The sequence below is a fragment of the Drosophila busckii genome, chromosome 2L (genome assembly GCF_011750605.1).
Source record: "Drosophila busckii strain San Diego stock center, stock number 13000-0081.31 chromosome 2L, ASM1175060v1, whole genome shotgun sequence".
NCBI classification, from domain to species: Eukaryota; Metazoa; Arthropoda; class Insecta; order Diptera; family Drosophilidae; genus Drosophila; species Drosophila busckii.
In genome coordinates, this window is record NC_046604.1 from 13,908,857 (window position 1) to 13,926,774 (window position 17,918).

A 17,918-nucleotide genomic window follows, 5' to 3' on the forward strand; every position below is an offset into this window, starting at 1 on the left:
TGTTTATTTGTTGTTATTTTTGCTTGTTATGTATTTAATAATTAGCCACAATCAAAAGCAAAGTAACAAACAAACAAAATTAAATTAACTACGTATTTGTATATGTAACAAGCTTTTAATTAATTTATAAACAAAAAACGAACACAAAATACACTTAATGTATTTAAATGTATTGTAAAATATTGACTCTATTTGTATGAAATACATTATGTAATAAACAAATATACTATACATAACCGGCAATTGGGATAAAACAAAACTAAGCTAAGTCTGACATTTGTCCTTGTGGTGTTGGTAAAAAAGTAAGTAAAATTACTAATGTAAGAAAAATTTGAATGTAACTATTACAGATTATTCTATATTATTATTATTATTTTGTATTCAAGTACAATCCTGATAATCAGCACAGGGGTGTGTATTATTTCTAAACAGCAACTCAGAAATAGTTACTGATTATTTTATACAATTCATAACTATTTTTTTAATTTTTATCAATAAGCAGTGTACGTAATAACATCCGAACTATCTATATGCACTGTATTATATTTACAGGTAAGCTTCAAATTTAAAACATTATTTTAAAATTTTGCGATTACTATACGGGTTCCGTTTTTATTTTCTTAACTTTTTTCACTTTTGTGACAGCAATTTCGCCATTTTCTTCAGCTTTTTTACGTTTTTCTCCTTTTTTCTTTTTTACAGGCTCCTCAAGCTCTATGCTGGGCTCTTGTTTGATAAGCTCCACCAGTGCATCGAGCTCCTCATGTCCATTTGTATGCGCTGACTCTTCCTCTTCGCCCTCCTCCTCCTCCTCAAACTTAATAGTTTTGTTCTGAAATTCACATATTTATTATATACATATAATACCAGAGATATCAGCTTAAACTCACCTGCGCTTGGGACTCATCCAGCAGCAGCTCTCCCTCTATATAAGGCATGACATTGCTTATGTCAAAATCCTTGATGCGAAATTTGATCTCCTGCTCCATAAGAATGCCATCTCGGCTTTGTTTTTTATTTGTAAATCTTATGGTTGTATTGAACACCCTATAGATAATGACACTTATCTGATGCTTGGATATATGCCGCACTACACCATAGAGCACGGCGCCAGGCACAGGTCGGAAGACATAGAAATCAGCATTAATCAACAGGTGCAACGTGGGATCATCGGCACGTAGCGCTGCGGTTTGACCCAAGACTTTGATGTTTTTTATGCCAAGTACTATACCATTCAGATTGGCATCATATATGCCCACTTTTGTGCGGATGAGCAGCTCGTGCAGCGCGTGCTTGAAGCTGGTCATGCCATACGGACCCATGGAGAGATGGAGATCGGTCTTGACGCAACGCACACATGACTCCGGATTGGCGGCGTACTGTTCCAGCTCCTTAGTGGAGAATTTTATGTATTTCTGTAGAATTTTAGCCATTATAAAAGCATAAATTGTACACTGTTCTTACAAGCACATGTTGATACAATATGTGGCGTTGCCAGACTGTTGGATTTTGTTCACAAATAGTGCTCGGATTGCTCATGAGTGAGCGACCATAGTGAACCGAACTAGTAGCTCATTTTGAAATATAATGTATTATACAATTAAACTTTCTTATCAAATAAAAGGACATGGAACATTAACTACGTTGGCCTAGTTATTGAATCTATCGAAATGCATAACAGCATATCCAAAAATGCAAAAAAATAACATGCCGATCGTCTTCGTGGTTGCGGAGATAATACGGATTTTGTGATTTCGGGCACTTTCTTCTCTCGCCGAGTCTGAAAAGTTTCTAAACTAATGGATAAGAAGATGACTCCAAAATTTTTGATGCAGATCGATAGAGTTTCGTCCTGAGTGTTGTTAACCAATCATTTTTAATATACAAGCAAATTTGGCCATGTTACGCTTCCTTTGTTTGCTTAGTACATCCTGAAAGTATGCAACAATTTTATTTGCATAGCAATAGTAATCCTGCATAGAAAATTAGGCATAACTTCGCCAAATCCTGTCGTATTTTGAACATTTTTTGACTAGAACACTCACAGGATCAGCCTCTACCAATCTGCATTCAAGGATATAGAGGTCATCTAGGAACCATCGACTTGGAATTTTTCGCTCCAAGGCACATGGAAAAATGCTTAAAAAACACAAAATCCTGTTTATTTCCGAAACTACAAGGACTATTGAAATGTCCTTTAGCAGCATGAAAGTCCTTTTGAAACAGCATTGATTGTCATTAATTTCGTCCTGCTCCTGCAAAGGATTCGGGAAATATAGACGTTTTTCTGTTTACAGAAAATTCTGTTTTTCTCCGCTCCTGTAAGAACTTTCGTCCTTTGAGTTGTATATTCTGAAAGCCCCCATTGAGCACTACTTTCATACCAAAGGACATGCCTTTAGTCCCTGTAGTTTCCTAGAAAAGGACCACCCCCTTGAAATTTTTTCACAAAAATTTTGTTTTGCAATCCGGGATATCCTGGTATGCAGTTTGATAGATTTGATGCTCAGGATTACGAAAATGCATATCCTTTTGAGATTGCAAGGATAACAAAGCAGCAGGAGCTTAGGAGCATAACAAAAACTGCTCTGAAAGAAAAATACTTACACTCGCTTACTCGGAGTCCCTGCTAGCTCTTGGTTTGTGTCTCGGCTAGGATATTTAAAGCAGCCACCTTCTGCCTCCCGCTGTTCGCCTGGTACTTCAGAAAATTTCCGCTTTGGGTTGCAATTGCAAATTGCAACAAAACAGAAGAACAATTGACAACAACAACATGAAAAAAATAACAAGCAGCAGAGCCTCCAGCGCAAATATCCATAACTCTGTCAAATCTGGTTGGATTTGGATACCTTCTGGACAGTTGATGGTCCTTGGTCTAGAGCATAATTTACCATGATCCTGATCCTGATCCTGTGGAGGACCTCAAGGATATTGCATATCATCGCGGGCTGCTTAACAATAGCAACAACTCAGCCGTATCCGGCCTATTTAAAATTTGTTGTAATATTTTTTGTTGTTGCCACAAGGCGTATACATCCTGTAAAGAAAAACTGAGATAAAACTAACTAAGGCACTTACTTTTTGTAGCATTCGTTTTATTTGCGAATGGAATGTTATAAAATAAATAGTTTAATTATGAGAACAATAATGTTAGCTTTACGTAACCTACAGCTATTACTTGATATATACAAAATGTTAAAATCTTTTTAGAAAATTAAGATTAGAGAGTATACCTTAAGACGCGTCCACTGCTATATATTTTTATTAATATTATTTATAAAAATTTCACTGAGTTGAGAAATTAAAACTGACAATCTTCCGCATTACTATATGTTTTTTAAATGAAACTTTAAAAACGGAATGAACAACAACTTAAAGATAAGAATTAAATGTGAGCTTAGTTCACGTATACAGGCGGAAGAGCTGAGAGGAAAACAAATGCTTAAACATTGGTAATGACATTCTTGTTGCGATCTGGGATGTTATGGAATTTACCATGAGAACTAAAGGGTGTCCGCATGCGTCGCGTAAAGGAGCGTAGACAGCGTTGGCCGTCCATAGGCTCAGGAGTGCTGGCAACAGCTAAAATAGAAACTGTAAAGGTAAAGGAAACAAGTTAAGTACGCGTTTAAGCAAGAGATGCTTCCAGTTGAGCTTACCACGCTGCTCCAATAGTTTTATTTGTTTCTTGGCCTCTCTTAGCTTGTTCATTAAGATTTCATTTTTACGCTTCTCCACAGTTAGCTCCAGGCCCAGCTGCAATTTGCTCTTGGAGTCTACAGCGCTCAGTATGCTAAACAATATAAATAAAAGTCTATTAAAATATTCAGATTATTTTTTGTGAGCTACTTACGGATGGCTATAGATAGACATGGAGCTGGGCCGCTCATTTGGGTCTGGATGCATCATTTGTGCTATAAGCTCATTGAAATCCTTACTAAGCGTGGGTATGGTAGGCACTTCCCCATTGCGCAGTTTGTGCCATTCCGGACCATTTTTTGGCAGTGGACCACCGCCTGCCACCTCAAAGAGCGTTATGCCCAAAGAAAATATATCCGCCTTAAACAAATCACTATAATCGTCCTGCAGTATTTCCTTAGGTAGATAGCGACAGTCACCCTCCTCCACATAAGGCTCCTTTACTGAAGTCACATGACCCAGATCTCCAATTTTATAGGTAACCAAGTTTTCGGAATTACGTAACTCCTCGTAGACACTATCCATACCGTCGTCGTCCTTGCCTGACTGTTGCTCCAACTTATGCGCCATGGGATTTTTGGTAGAGAATATATTATCAGGCTTTATATCCATATGCACCAGATCATTCGAGTGTATATAACGCAGGCCTTCTATAACATGCATTAGCAGTATCTTGAGCTCCGCTTCCCCGAGGCAGTGATCTTGTATACGCGCATGCAGACTGCCGCCATCACAGAACTCGTTTTGGATGAGCATATGATCATCCTCCGCCCAGGCGGAATAATAGCGCACCACATTGTCATGCTTGCCGAGAACGGCGTGTGCCCACACCTCGTTCAAAGCGCGTTTTCTAGAAGAGACATACAAAAATATTTATAATTTCCAGAAACTTCTTGTTGGCGCATCTCCAGCATATAGTTACAACTAAAACTTACTCGAACGAACTGCCCGCTACAGGCTTCTTGCTCTTCTTGATGGCATAAATGCAGCCATCCAAACGATTTACACATTGAAACACTACGCCAAATTCACCGATGCCAATGACGCTGACCTGCATGAACTCCCGCTTAAAGCGACTAATATTTGTATCGTGCAGCGCTAATCGCTTGGGAGCCTGCTGTTGGAAATCTCTCCCAGCAGCGTCGCCACCTGTTTGTGCTTCATCGTCCTGGCAGACATCGCTTAACAAAAACCGCTGCATGGCGCTCATATTTAGGTTCTCCCGTCCAAATTGTGTACGACAGCGTTTTTTGTTCTGAGCCATTAGGCCTGGAGAGGATTAAGTGTTTAATATCAAGTAATTACTATGTATAAGAGCAAGACTTACTATCCGGCGTGAAGGGATTTATATTTGCTGTGTCCTGCGGTGGCGGTGGCGGTGGCAGGCTTCTGTGATTGTGCAAGGGCAACGAACGTGGACGCTCTGTTAGCCTGAAGAGTTCTTTGGCATTTACGGCTGCTGCAGCGGCACTTAGATGATTGCTACAGTTGCTGGTGGACTTTTGTAAAATGGTTTTGGGTGTTGCGGGTGTATTGAAGAGACGCAATGCGCGCACTTTCGAGCAGGGCGGTGACATATCCACTACCGGTTGACGCTCAAGGAGTTGTGGTTTTTTGTGCAGCGGACTTTCGTGTGCGTCCTTGTCAAAGTCGTCGTCGTCGGCAAAGCGCAGCTTACGCGGATTAAATACCATTGGTGATGGGGAGCGCGATCGCATCTCCACGCTAGAGTCCAGCTGCTCTAGCGAAGTGTCCTCGGCACTAATCCCACTTGTTTCGTGCTTGGACAAACGAAAAGCCATTGCCATTGCAATAGAATTGATATACTTTAATTAATGCACGCCTCAATTGTAGTTTTCTTACACTGCGCGTTGAGTAATTTAGCTAGCTTTTTAATATTATATAGACATAAACAAAACAAAACATTAATGTGAAGCGTAGTTTTCTTTAAAAAAAAAAAAGACTAATGAATTGGAAATTGTTCAACACTGCTCGATATTTGCATGCGTCGATCGATAACAAGAGAGTTGCCAGAATTTTATGGGTTAAAATAGCTAAATGTGTGAACAAAAATTGATAGAAATAGCTAACTCCGCGCCAAGTTCAAAACAATTTCTAATTTGTCATTTGTTGATTGTATGTTACTGCTGCAGTACAATCCCATGATGATACCTTGGAATCATGATAGTTTAATGTTATTTTAAACTGAATTAAAACAATTTATACACATTTGTTTTTTGGCATTTGATTTATTGATAGAATATTATTGTTGTATTGTAGGTTCTCAGCATATTTGCTAGTTTCGTACAAACATACATTTAAAGAAAATTCATACATTGTTATTATACTTAACTATGACGTAATGTATGAGAAATCCGAACTATGCAAATTACGTTTTTTCATTTTTTTGCTTAACTTTATATGAAGTATTAAAAAACACCTTATAAACTTGACTCGAAGTAGGATAGGGAAAATTATAGTTGGGGGCCTGATTCATTAAATTGACATTAGGTTAGAGAAATACAAAACATTCTTAGCCTGATGCATAAATATGTACGTGTGTGTTTGTGACAAATGTATGGGTGTAGTTATATACTGAATGACTAGATCGACTGTCGATCGAACTGCCATAAGCTACGAGTATATTCTTTTATGTATATATATATATATATGTATGTATGTATATATAGATAAAATTCAAAGCGCAATTTGATCTAAAATTAGGCGTTGAGGACAAAAAATTATAATTCTTTACTTGTGTTTAGGTGTGTGTGTGTGTGTGTGTTTGTATATATATTAACCTAAAGATTATATGCTAAGCTAAGAATGCGTGGGCAAACTAAAGCATTAACTGCCTGACAAACATGTATGTATGTATGTATGTATGGGTATTATTCTTTCAATTACAGGAATGGGAGAGCAATGGCCAATGATGAGCTGCGTCATTATCGCTAGTCCCTGGACATGGAACGCGATACAGACGAATCGCCGCGTCGTCGCGATGGCGAACCGCGACGTGGCGGCGGTGACGGTGATCTGGAGCCCCGGTCTCTATCATCATCTTCGTCTTCGTAGCGTCGTTTCAATGGCGGTGGTGAGTCTACCAGTCCGCTGCCATTGCGTTCCTGATCGCTATAACGCGCCACTGAACCATTTTCGTCGCGTCCATTCTCACGAGAGCGTCTTGAATGACGGCTTGCTGAGATGGGGGAGCGACTGCGGGAACGGCTGGCGGATTTGGAGCGAGTGCGACGACGATGTCGAGATATGCTGCGTGACCTGCTTAGGGAGTGGCTTCTGAAAATATAAAAAGGTAAGACATTTTAGAAATGTGCATTTAGCTACTTTGTATAATTGTATAATATGCATTGTATGCAGTATAAATTTGATCATTATAAAACTATTGCACAGTTTTTAAATTCTAGAAACATTTTTTATACATATCTACATATATATTTCTTATCTTGCATATAAAATAAACAGCATTTTCTTTTGAATTTTTTTTATATTTATATTGTCAACTTAACAGATTATTAATATTAGATTGTCTAACCATGCTTCTTGCCACTTTTCTTATGGTGCTTGTGGCCATGTTTCTTCCCCCCTTTTTTGCCATGAGCTTCCTCTTCGTCAAAGTGCTCGCCATGCTTATGCTCCTTTTTATATTTCTTGTGATCCTCATCATGATGTCCCTTTTTATAGTGTCCCCCATGTTTCTTGTGTCCCTTCTTCTTGCCCGCTTCATGCTTTTCGCCCTTTTTAGCCTCGCCATGTTCGGCCTCATGATGTTTATGCTCCTTGCCGTATTTCTTATGATGTCCACCCTTATGCTCGTCATCATAGAATTTCTTTTCCTTGTAGTACTCATCCTTGTTGAATTTCTTATGGTATTCCATTTCCTTGTGTCCTTTCTTGTGCTTCTTCTTGTGATGATGCTTGCCACCCTTTTTATGTGCACCATGCTCATGTTTCTCTCCATATTCATCTTTCTCGGCATAGTGTTTCTTCTTCTTTTCGCCCTTGTCGCCATGATGGTGCTCATGATCCTCCGCCTCGTGATGTTTTTTCTCATCGCCATCCCATTCCTTATGCTCCTTCTGTCCATGTTCACCCTTGTGCTCTTCATGTCCGAATTTCTTCTTCTCGTGCTTCTCGCCGCCTTCCTCCTCCTCTTCTGAGGATGCTTCGTGCTTCTTCGCCGCTGCGTACGTTAGCAGCAGCGCCAAGATTATCAGGAGCTTTAGCTGACAACGCATGTTATTAGCAACTGAGCCCAGTGTGCATTGACTTGATCTCCTTTTATATACTTTACCAAAGCCGTCAAAAGACCACAAAAATCACAGACTTCAAAGTGATGCAATGGCCAGACTTTGGTTTTATGCTTCAATACACATTCATTTTTTTTTTTTTTTTTTTCATTTTCTACTTTCAACTTATTTTAGATAGCATACAGTGAGTCAATTGGTTTTGGGCTGATACTTAAAAATACATATACATCCAAACTTTTAAGTTGGATATGTTGAACTTAAAAAATGGAAACATGTGAGGTATAAATATATGAAGTCATTACTTTACGCTTGTAAATTATATCTTAAAAAAGAAATAAAGAGTGCAATAAATTATACTTGGTTATTAGCAAATATAGAGCCCCTGCAAATTTCGAATTTAAAATATATAGATAGCATATAAAAAAATTTGAGCGTTGCATATTACATTTTTTTTTTATTTCTAATGTATCATACATGAAAACTGTACTCTTGGCGAATTTAAAAACTATAAAAAACTAAATACTATAAGCTTAACTAACAATGAAACTCAAGCAAGTAAAACTCAAGCTTATTGCTCTTGATGCTTCGATTTCTTCTTTTTCTTTGAAGGTGTAGGCTCCGCTTGGTCGGCCTGTTCAGCCTCTGCAGGCGCTTCTTCATCCTGTTGCTTCTTCTTCTTCTTCTTTTTCTTTTCAGATTTTAGTTCGGACTCCTCATCAGCTGGTGCTGCTACTGTCTCTTCATCATGTGCTTCTTCTTTGACAGGCGTTTCAATTTCCGAATGTTTGCGCTTCTTGGCATGCAAAGTGTTGTCTGCCTCAGCTCCATAGGTAAAGACCTCGCTGTAAGTTTAAATAAATAATTAATATATATATATATATGCCAAGTATATTGTTTGGCTTTAGGCTTGCAACTCAATTCAGACAGCCAAGGTTTATCGTCACTGTGGAATCAGCTAATTGCGAAACCTTTGTGGTATCATCATAGAGAGAGTTGTATAAGCTTCAACCAAAGAACAAATACTAACCTCTTGGATTGATATTTTTCAAACTTGGCCTTGGCCTTGCCCGTGCCGGAGAGTTTGCGCAGATTGCCTTCCTCAAGCAGCCGTAAACGCGACTCCAGTTTCACTTTGTGTGTGGCGCCCAGTTCAAATGTGGCCTCCTCACCAAATGCATCCACACGAGTGGCTAGCGATGCCTTGGCTGCCAACGACCGGGACATTTTTCCCTTATTCTTTTGACTGGCTTGACCAACAAGTTGTGCATGATAGATTAAACCATATTTAGGTGTATCCTTTTTCGTTTTTAGTGCACGGAACAAAGCTTTCTCAGCACCCAAAATTTGCACTGTAGACGAGGGATGCTTGGCGAGATTTATTAGCGATCCTGCGTGTGCGATGAGGCGTGCACCCACAGTATCACCCACAAGCACACTTAGATTAGGTGCCATCGCCATCATACGTGCCTTCAGGTAATCATAAAGATGCGTACGATAGTCATTGATGGAGATTATCTCATCACAGAGACATTGTATATTTAAAACATCCTCATCGCTAATCTCTGTGCCCATAGAAATCTCTGCTGCCTCCTTGACTTGCTGCTCCACATCCTCTGGCAGTATGTCAGATAAATCCGCTGCCGACATGTTGTCTCTAGTTCCTACCAGCTTGATAGTCTTGACAAAAGCTACATTATCTGTAATCAGCTTGCCGAGCTCTGGGAAGTGCCATCCGTACCATTCACGTGCGCGCATCATATAGTTGTTCAACTCCTTGTCCAGATCATCGAGCAGACACTGTGCCTGCACAATCATGGTATCAATCTTATCTGGCGAAAATTTAAGTTTATAACGTGATAGCGAGTGAGCCAGACCCAAAGCCATGGCGGTCATCTCACGCTTGGGCAGACCGCCCAACAAACTGTCCGCCTGCTGGCGTATGCAACGCATCAGCTCTTGCACACCCGTGTTATACACACATTGCACAGATAGTTTCTCCTTGATGGCTGTGCCCAACTTGGCATCCGCCACCAGCAGCGACGATTGTACCTCATCCACGAGCAACTTCTTCAGTGTCTTTTTCAATGGCTTGGCTACTTTGCCCTCCACAGCGGCTGTAGCCGCAGCTAGCGCTTCTGTTGTATCATTGAACTTCTCAAAGTGCTTAAGTTTCAGCAATTTGTTCGCCTTTTCTGGTGTCTCAAATTCCAAATATAAGTTATCCACTTGTTCCAATTTTTTTTCATCCAGCAATTTGAATATTGCGTAACCCGCCGGCGTTTCGTACAGTACAAACATTGTGCACGACCAATGCAACAAATTTAATTGAATTTTTTTAAAAAATTTGCTGCGACTTAACCTGCCTTTGACTAACGCCGCGTGTAAAAGAAAAATCCAAAATGAAGTGGAGAAGCACGTGTGCGTTAGCGCGAGTGTTGCTCTGACACCGAAAAATACTAAAAAAAATCTATCGCAATAATCGATAGGTGAATGCGGGCACACTCATTTTAATTTTTAGACAGCAGCAAGGAAGCACAACTTAAACTAAAAACTATGGTTGTTATTTAGTTATTAGTTAATTAAGTATCTTTGATAAACTTAGATCGTTGAAACGTTGTCGTCGTAACATATGTACACACTTATTTGTTGTCACAGCTTACGATAGTAATTTTAAGCGCGAATAGTAAAAGATTGTTTTGCAATATAAAGCAACGAAACAATTTTTTTTTAAATTTTTAATAAATGGTTCACTACATACGAGATTTAACTTAATCAAGCGGTTTTAATTCATTTTATATGTTTTAAACACTTTTATACACAATTGTTATCGATATGTGTTTTAGCCGCAAGTGCTTTAATTTTAATTAGCACGACAAATTTGTATCATATAGATTATATATAAAATATTATAACATACCGGTCCAAATAGATATCACAATTAAGGCAATTTTAATATAAAATATATGACGCTTTAAGCGCGCGCATTTTGCAGCGCTTAATTGTGTACACACTTGTTTCAACCCACCACCGAACCAATAAATTCACCACACTCAAAACAATTTAAAACCGCACACATATACACATATCTATGTATGTATGTGTTTTTTGCAATTTAGTAAATTATGAATGAAAACTACTAACCTGCGTCTTTGCCTAGCCTTGCGTTCACGGCAATGGCGCGCAAAGTGTCCTCGCATCCCACACTCATAGCATTTGTCACCGCGATCACGTCCTCCAAAGTCAGATTGTCTGCCGCCGCCGCCGCCGCTGCCTCCTTCTCTGCCACCCCCGCCGGAACGCGCATATTTTCCAGTGGAGAGTTCCACACGGGCTCTACGGCCACAAACTGTGCGTCCGTCCAGACCACGAACGGCATCCGCAGCATCCCGTGCACTTTCAAACTCAACGAAAGCAAATCCCGGCGGGTTACGAGCAATCCAAACACTTCTTAGACTGCCGTAAGCACCAAACACATACTCCAGATCGTTTTTACGTGCATTGTTGCCCAAATCACCAACGTATACTTTTCGGTCGCTAGGATGCCGCGACATTTTTTTTTATTTTTTCCTCTGGAAAAAAATCGATGCGTGTGTGAACTCTCTGTCTCTCACTCTCTGTGCTATAAAGCCAAGCGCCTATGTTTAAACAATTTCTTGTTGCTTGCTCATTACTTTATGCAATTTTATTTATAGTTGATTGTTATACAGGCACTATTTTTTTTTTGTTTTACGGCATAAAAATTGCAGTTGCCGACTTCGATTAGCGCACACAAACAATCGCATTAGCAATCGGTGTTTGCAATTTCTATTAACTTGTCGATGCTTTCAATCGACTATCGTACTGTTTTTAGCAATATGGTATTTTTGATAGGTTTTGTTATTAAAAAAAAGAAAATATTAGTAAATCATGTCGATCTATGGCTGTATTTTCAAGAATATTACAAATAAACGTCTGTGCCTTAAATTACAGATTTCGTCATCTTTATTACTTATTATCTCTAGATGAGAATACATATGCTCGATTTCTGTCATAGCGTTGCCAGAAACTGAGGCGTGCAATTGAAATGTATCGATTACAATTGTAATCATTAAACGTGGCGGTGGCGAGTTTTCTATCATAAGTTAGGTTATATATCGTATGCATCAAATCATACAATTATTTATAAGCTAGTTTTTTAAGGAATAAACACTTAAATTTAGTGAATTTGCAGTGCGAAATCTTTAAAAAACCACAGACGAACACTTGGCACAAACGGTAAGCATGAAAAACAAACAAAAAACACACATTTTACATAACAATTTATGAGACTTTAAATAAAGCTAAAGCAAGAAAAAGCCTCGGCTGCCTTTCCAGCAGCGCAGCAGCTGCCAGGCAAACTGATTTGCATATGCTTTGTGCCGCGACAAATAATTAAATGTGCTACCATAAGTACAATTGCTGTTTGTAACAATTGCAAATGTTATAGTTTTACACTTTTACTATTCAAGTGGAAATTTTCATATTTAATACACACAAAAAGCGCTATGTATAACAGCACACTAATACACACATATTCGCTCAAGCACACCCATTTATACACACACACTTTGACACGTGTGCGTTTGACTGTGTGTTTGTATGAGAAAGTGCAAAATACAAAAAATCATGCAAAAAAATTTAAAATTGCGTTGTAATTAATTTTTTGTTAAAATTTATAAAAATTTGCCGGCTTCTATATTTTTCATAAATTTATCAAGTTCTTAAAACTGTTAATACCTTTGCGGCATATTCAGCGCAATTTAATTGTCTTGGAAATCAGTTCTTTAGTTTTCTTTGTTGTAGCATTTTTTGTCGTCATCGGCACGTCTTCCATTTTGTTTTTTTTTTCTGTAAGTAGCCAACGCGCCTATGCTTGCTATTCGTGGTGAATTTCTTACATTTTTGTGCATTTAATGCTTGTGCTAATTGTAATCGAAAGCAACAAATTGTAAATTGTAACATTTGCTAAACCTATTTTTTTTTTAAAAGCATATGTACATACATATGTATGTATGTACATATTTTGAGGGCATTGCTTTTTGTATCTTTCTTTTTAGTTGTACATTCGCTTTCACATAGCATCTAGCGTTGCCACATGGTTTTACACAATTTACGCACGTCAGTATGTGCTTGTGTGTGTAGCTACAGTCTCGCAAAAGTGCTCTAGCTGTTGAAACTTATTAATTTATTTATGCAATAATTTGTATGTAATAATTGTCGAAATATTTATTATTAGGTTTCAAGTGCAGTGTAAAGTTTGTAAGAATGTAACTGTAAATGGCGCGCAAGTGGTGAACCGGCATGCCCTTTGCTATTTTCACCTCGAAAAAAAAGACTAAAGAAAAAAACAGTTCTCACGACACGCTAAGGCACTTGTGGGTTGCGCTCATATGTATGTGGTTTAGTGTGTGTATGTGTGTGAATGAATGACGCTGTTGGCTGGGACAGCGCTAAGGTCCAATCTAAGAAGTCAGCGCATGTTGTGACACAGCAAAAAGCAAATGAAAAAAAACTTACTTGTGTAGTAGAGTGTAAATAAAAGACAAACGGCAAATAGCGCAAAGCTCAAAAAAGCAAAAAAATTTGTGAGCAAAAGCAAATGCCGCACATAAAACTAAAAAAAAGTAGTTCGACAAGCAAAGCAGCATATTTTGTTAAATAGTGTGAGTGTATACATGTGTGTGTGTGTTGTGTACATTTGTGTGCGTGCCGGCCGGTTGTGATGGCTGCCTACATTTTACCTGTGTGCCTATTTTGTATACCAGTGTGGCCATACTAATTTTAGTTTAAACACTTGGTATTTCTCTCGCTCTTTAATAATTAAAATATTTTTCTCTTTTTCTTTTTGGGTGCCTTTTTAGAAAGTTACGTGTAAACGTCGTGGCTTTTGTTTAATTATTTTGAAAAATAATAAACATATAAATAAAAAATATATAAGAACTTTGGCAACTAAAACCAAACCCTCTTTGTACACATACGCAACAACAACAAAAAAAAAGCAACTAGTGTTAACAAAAAATCTGTAAAGTGTAAACAACAACAAAGAGAAGAAGCAGCAGCAACAGCAGCAGCATAAAATAATTTTCTATACGCGTGTAATATAAACAGCCGCAAAATTACGTCAATTATTGAAAACCTACCCGGCGCCATAGCTCACAATCATCAAAACAACATCATGGAAGAAGATGAAAGGGGCAAACTTTTTGTGGGCGGCCTATCCTGGGAGACAACGCAGGAGAATTTATCGCGTTACTTTTGCCGCTTTGGCGACATTATTGATTGTGTTGTCATGAAGAACAATGAGAGTGGGCGCTCGCGTGGCTTTGGTTTTGTTACCTTTGCTGATCCGACCAATGTGAATCATGTGCTCCAGAATGGACCACACACATTGGATGGGCGCACCATCGATCCGAAGCCGTGTAATCCACGTACGCTGCAGAAGCCCAAGAAGGGTGGCGGCTACAAGGTTTTCCTGGGTGGTTTGCCCTCGAATGTTACCGAAACGGATTTGCGTACGTTCTTTGGACGTTACGGCAAGGTAACTGAGGTGGTTATCATGTACGATCAAGAGAAGAAGAAATCGCGCGGTTTTGGCTTCTTATCCTTTGAGGAGGAGTCATCCGTGGAGCATGTGACCAATGAGCGTTATATCAATCTGAATGGCAAGCAGGTTAGTGTTTATTGGCCATTAAATTTATGCCCCCAGCTAATCTTTTTTGCACGTGCAGGTGGAGATTAAGAAGGCCGAGCCACGCGATGGCTCTGGTGGTCAGAACTCCAACAACAGTGCTGTCGGTGGAGCTTACGGCAAGCTTGGCAATGAGTGCAGCCACTGGGGTCCACATCATGCTCCCATCAACATGATGCAAGGCCAGAATGGTCAGATGGGTGGTCCACCACTAAATATGCCCATTGGAGCGCCTAATATGCTACCTGGCTATCAGGGCTGGGGTACTTCGCCACAGCAGCAAGGCTATGGTTATGGAAACAGTGGTCCTGGCTCTTACCAAGGCTGGGGTGCACCACCTGGCCCACAAGGCCCGCCACCACAGTGGTCCAACTATGCGGGACCACAGCAAACGCAGGGATATGGCGGCTATGATATGTACAACTCGACATCAACAGGCGCACCATCTGGACCATCGGGCGGCGGCAGCTGGAACTCGTGGAATATGCCACCAAACTCAGCTGGGCCAACAGGCGCACCTGGCGCTGGTGCTGGCACCGCCAGTGACATGTACTCACGTGCTCAGACTTGGGCAGCGGGTGGACCATCTACCACTGGACCTGTGGGCGGCATGCCACGCACCGGTCCCGGCAACTCGGCCTCTAAGTCTGGCTCCGAGTATGACTATGGCGGCTATGGCTCCGGCTACGATTACGATTATAGCAACTATGTTAAGCAGGAGGGTGCCTCCAACTACGGTGCCGGACCAAGATCAGCGTACGGCAACGATAGCTCCACACAGCCGCCGTATGCAGCCTCACAGGCTGTCTAGGCTCTCTCTCTCTACAAAAATACCCACAACACACACACTAAGAGAGAGCAACGTCGAGCGTCGATCAACGTCGAACGTGAGGTGAATGATGAAGAAGACAAAAAGATGTTGGTAATTGTAAGCTAAAGCGTCGTCTGTTTGTTTAAAAACACATTTTGCGTTAAAATTAAACACCACCCACACATATAGATATATATAGTTGATATATATATATGTATAAACTATGCTATAATGAGTATGTAAACAAAAAAAAGAGAAACAAAAAGAACAGCAGTCAACACTACAGAATGAGAGCAAGTTAGAGAGTGAAGGTACATTTTTTTACCCCTCAAACTACATCCCCCACCACCCCCACACACTTGTTTGTACTATATATGCTATTTACTATAATTTACTACATTGCATAAAATATTAATAACGAAAAGCAAAATAGAATTGTGAAGATTTATATATGTAATGATGATGATGATGATCTTAGCCAATTAGATACAAGAGTAAAGTGTAAATCAACAACTGAACACACACATACAACAAAAAAGTAAGCTTAATTATGAGAAAGCGTGAGAGAAATTATACTTAAAAAAAAATATACAAAACAAATCCCTTAATTACTTAAAGCAAAACAAATTAGTAAATACAAACAAATTCGAAATTGTACATTTACACAAACACACACAACACACCACGCCTCTTAACGCCTAACTCCCTTTGGGGGCGACAAGGCGTAGCTAACAACTTGCCTTAGTCCTGTAAGGGAGAGAGCGTGAATGCAACAAATAGAGCGCGTGTGAAAAAACAAAAAGTTTATAAATTTACCATTTAAAGTAAACGATAAAGAAACTAGCTAAAAGTTAAACTACATATATAATGAAAACAAAAACAAAACCTTATTGATAAGCGTATTGTCGTATGTCGTTTGCATGTAAGCAAAAGTTGAACTTGAAAAAACTAGAATTATATAGTGTTGGATTTATTATTTAGTCAAACAAAATGAGAAAGAAGCTTAAGTAAGCAACAGTCGCAGCGTTAATGAAAACAAAAGAGAAAATCACAAAAAGATACGAAAACGCTCTTAACAAATATAAATAAAAACAAAAAAAAACTATATACATACTTATATACATCTCTATATATATATATACATGCATAAATTAAAACGTAAATTTAAATTACAGTTAAAAAACAACTCAGCTGAGTTAAGAAAGCAAAAGAGCAAGAGAATTGAAAAACGATGCTTAGAGGTTGCGTTGCACATTTTTTTCAAATTTTCATCGTTTGCCAAGCAGACAACAACAACTAGCGTGTGCATATAAACAACAACAAAAACAATTTAAAAATGATTATATATATATACATATACAACTTTAATTTACTTTTTATGATTTACTCTTATTAATAACTTGAAAAATCATTTATTCAATGTGTAAACAACAATAACAAACAATTTAAGTAAACTACTTTTTAAAATAATAATATATACATTTGCGATTTTACAAATTTAATTATTAAAGTATATATACATACATATATATATATATATAATGCTAATTACATTTACCATACCCCATACATACATACTACATACAATTATACTGAAGTAAACATTTTGTTGCTATTTTTACAATAATTTTAACATTTAAATTACCATAATTTAACTTAACTTACTATATTTGTGTTTATTTTTTTTACTTCGGTGATTTATTGCATAATTTTTAACTTAGCCCACAAATTACAAATACATAAAATTAATATTTTGCTTAAATTACATTTACCTTTATATATATATATATACCGCTATATATGCTTAAAAAATTCTTTTTAATTAGTAATTATACAAACTTTTTTAAAAAATGAAAAATACCTAAAGTAAAGACTCAAACGTAGCAAACGTTTTGAACATTTTTGAAAAAATCCAACAAAAATCTTTTTGTGTTTTGTATGTGTGGTTGAGTGTTTGGTGTGTTGTATATATGTATGTATATCTATTGGCCAACGATAATTTTGGGTTGAGGCATATTTAAAAAAAAAATTCCTCTTGTAATTCTTTTTTAATTTTTTTTTCAGCAACAAGCAAGTTTAAAATGATGTTGGTATAAAGAAATTGCAGTTAAGGGCAGAAAAGAAAAAAATTATAAAAACCACACCTGATGTACTTTTATAAGAATACACATTATATGATTATTATTTTATATATATCTATACTACATATGAGAGATCATTACATTTATACAAAATATCTTATGTTTATGCTTTTTTCACATGCAAAAAAAAAAACAAAAATAAAAAAAGTGATGTTTAACAATTTGACATAAGTAATAATGGTAAACAAAAACAAAAATTTAATACTAATTCAAGCAAATATACATAAAAATAGTTAAAGCAAGGATTAAAGTAATGGAAAAAAACTAAAAAAAATATATTAAACAAACAACAC

At 37.9% G+C, this 17,918-nt stretch overlaps 5 protein-coding genes and 1 non-coding gene across 7 annotated transcripts; 1 reads left to right on the plus strand and 5 right to left on the minus strand.

Annotated features, from left to right (window-relative positions):
- Nucleotides 1-192: 192 nt before the first annotated feature.
- On the minus strand, nucleotides 193-1,644 carry LOC108608118 (DNA-directed RNA polymerase I subunit RPA43). The gene is made up of 2 exons (XM_017999347.2): nucleotides 891-1,644; nucleotides 193-832 (listed from the first exon to the last, which is right to left on the minus strand). The coding sequence occupies exons 1-2, from the start codon at nucleotides 1,431-1,433 to the stop codon at nucleotides 596-598; spliced, it is 780 nt and encodes a 259-aa protein (XP_017854836.1). The 5' UTR covers nucleotides 1,434-1,644; the 3' UTR covers nucleotides 193-595.
- A 1,655-nt stretch (nucleotides 1,645-3,299) lies between these two features.
- LOC108598705 (wee1-like protein kinase) lies at nucleotides 3,300-5,627 on the minus strand. The gene is made up of 5 exons (XM_017985434.2): nucleotides 5,027-5,627; nucleotides 4,635-4,968; nucleotides 3,854-4,549; nucleotides 3,660-3,793; nucleotides 3,300-3,594 (listed from the first exon to the last, which is right to left on the minus strand). Exons 1-5 carry the CDS (start codon nucleotides 5,505-5,507, stop codon nucleotides 3,443-3,445), a joined length of 1,797 nt encoding a protein of 598 aa, XP_017840923.1. The 5' UTR covers nucleotides 5,508-5,627; the 3' UTR covers nucleotides 3,300-3,442.
- Nucleotides 5,628-5,940: 313 nt separating this feature from the next.
- Nucleotides 5,941-11,720, minus strand: LOC108608387 (probable splicing factor, arginine/serine-rich 6). Its single transcript, XM_017999740.2, has 2 exons — nucleotides 11,109-11,720; nucleotides 5,941-6,996 (listed from the first exon to the last, which is right to left on the minus strand). The coding sequence occupies exons 1-2, from the start codon at nucleotides 11,516-11,518 to the stop codon at nucleotides 6,651-6,653; spliced, it is 756 nt and encodes a 251-aa protein (XP_017855229.1). The 5' UTR covers nucleotides 11,519-11,720; the 3' UTR covers nucleotides 5,941-6,650.
- LOC108608386 (nucleolar protein 58) lies at nucleotides 8,441-10,359 on the minus strand. The gene is made up of 2 exons (XM_017999739.2): nucleotides 8,995-10,359; nucleotides 8,441-8,809 (listed from the first exon to the last, which is right to left on the minus strand). Exons 1-2 carry the CDS (start codon nucleotides 10,263-10,265, stop codon nucleotides 8,536-8,538), a joined length of 1,545 nt encoding a protein of 514 aa, XP_017855228.1. The 5' UTR covers nucleotides 10,266-10,359; the 3' UTR covers nucleotides 8,441-8,535.
- Nucleotides 8,883-8,954, minus strand: LOC117135073. Its single transcript, XR_004458979.1, has one exon. It is a non-coding gene; the product is annotated as a small nucleolar RNA SNORD53/SNORD92 (small nucleolar RNA).
- Nucleotides 11,721-12,097: 377 nt separating the features above from the next.
- Nucleotides 12,098-17,665, plus strand: LOC108608413 (heterogeneous nuclear ribonucleoprotein 27C). Of its 2 annotated transcripts, XR_001915550.2 has the most exons (4): nucleotides 12,098-12,221; nucleotides 13,847-14,655; nucleotides 14,714-15,601; nucleotides 17,549-17,665. XR_001915550.2 is itself a non-coding variant. In XM_017999772.2 (3 exons), exons 2-3 carry the CDS (start codon nucleotides 14,161-14,163, stop codon nucleotides 15,482-15,484), a joined length of 1,266 nt encoding a protein of 421 aa, XP_017855261.1. In that variant the 5' UTR covers nucleotides 12,098-12,221; nucleotides 13,847-14,160; the 3' UTR covers nucleotides 15,485-16,088. The 2 variants fall into 2 exon arrangements, 1 of the variants encoding a protein (XP_017855261.1); XM_017999772.2 differs by lacking the exon at nucleotides 17,549-17,665 and having other exon boundaries at nucleotides 14,714-16,088.
- Nucleotides 17,666-17,918: the final 253 nt, after the last annotated feature.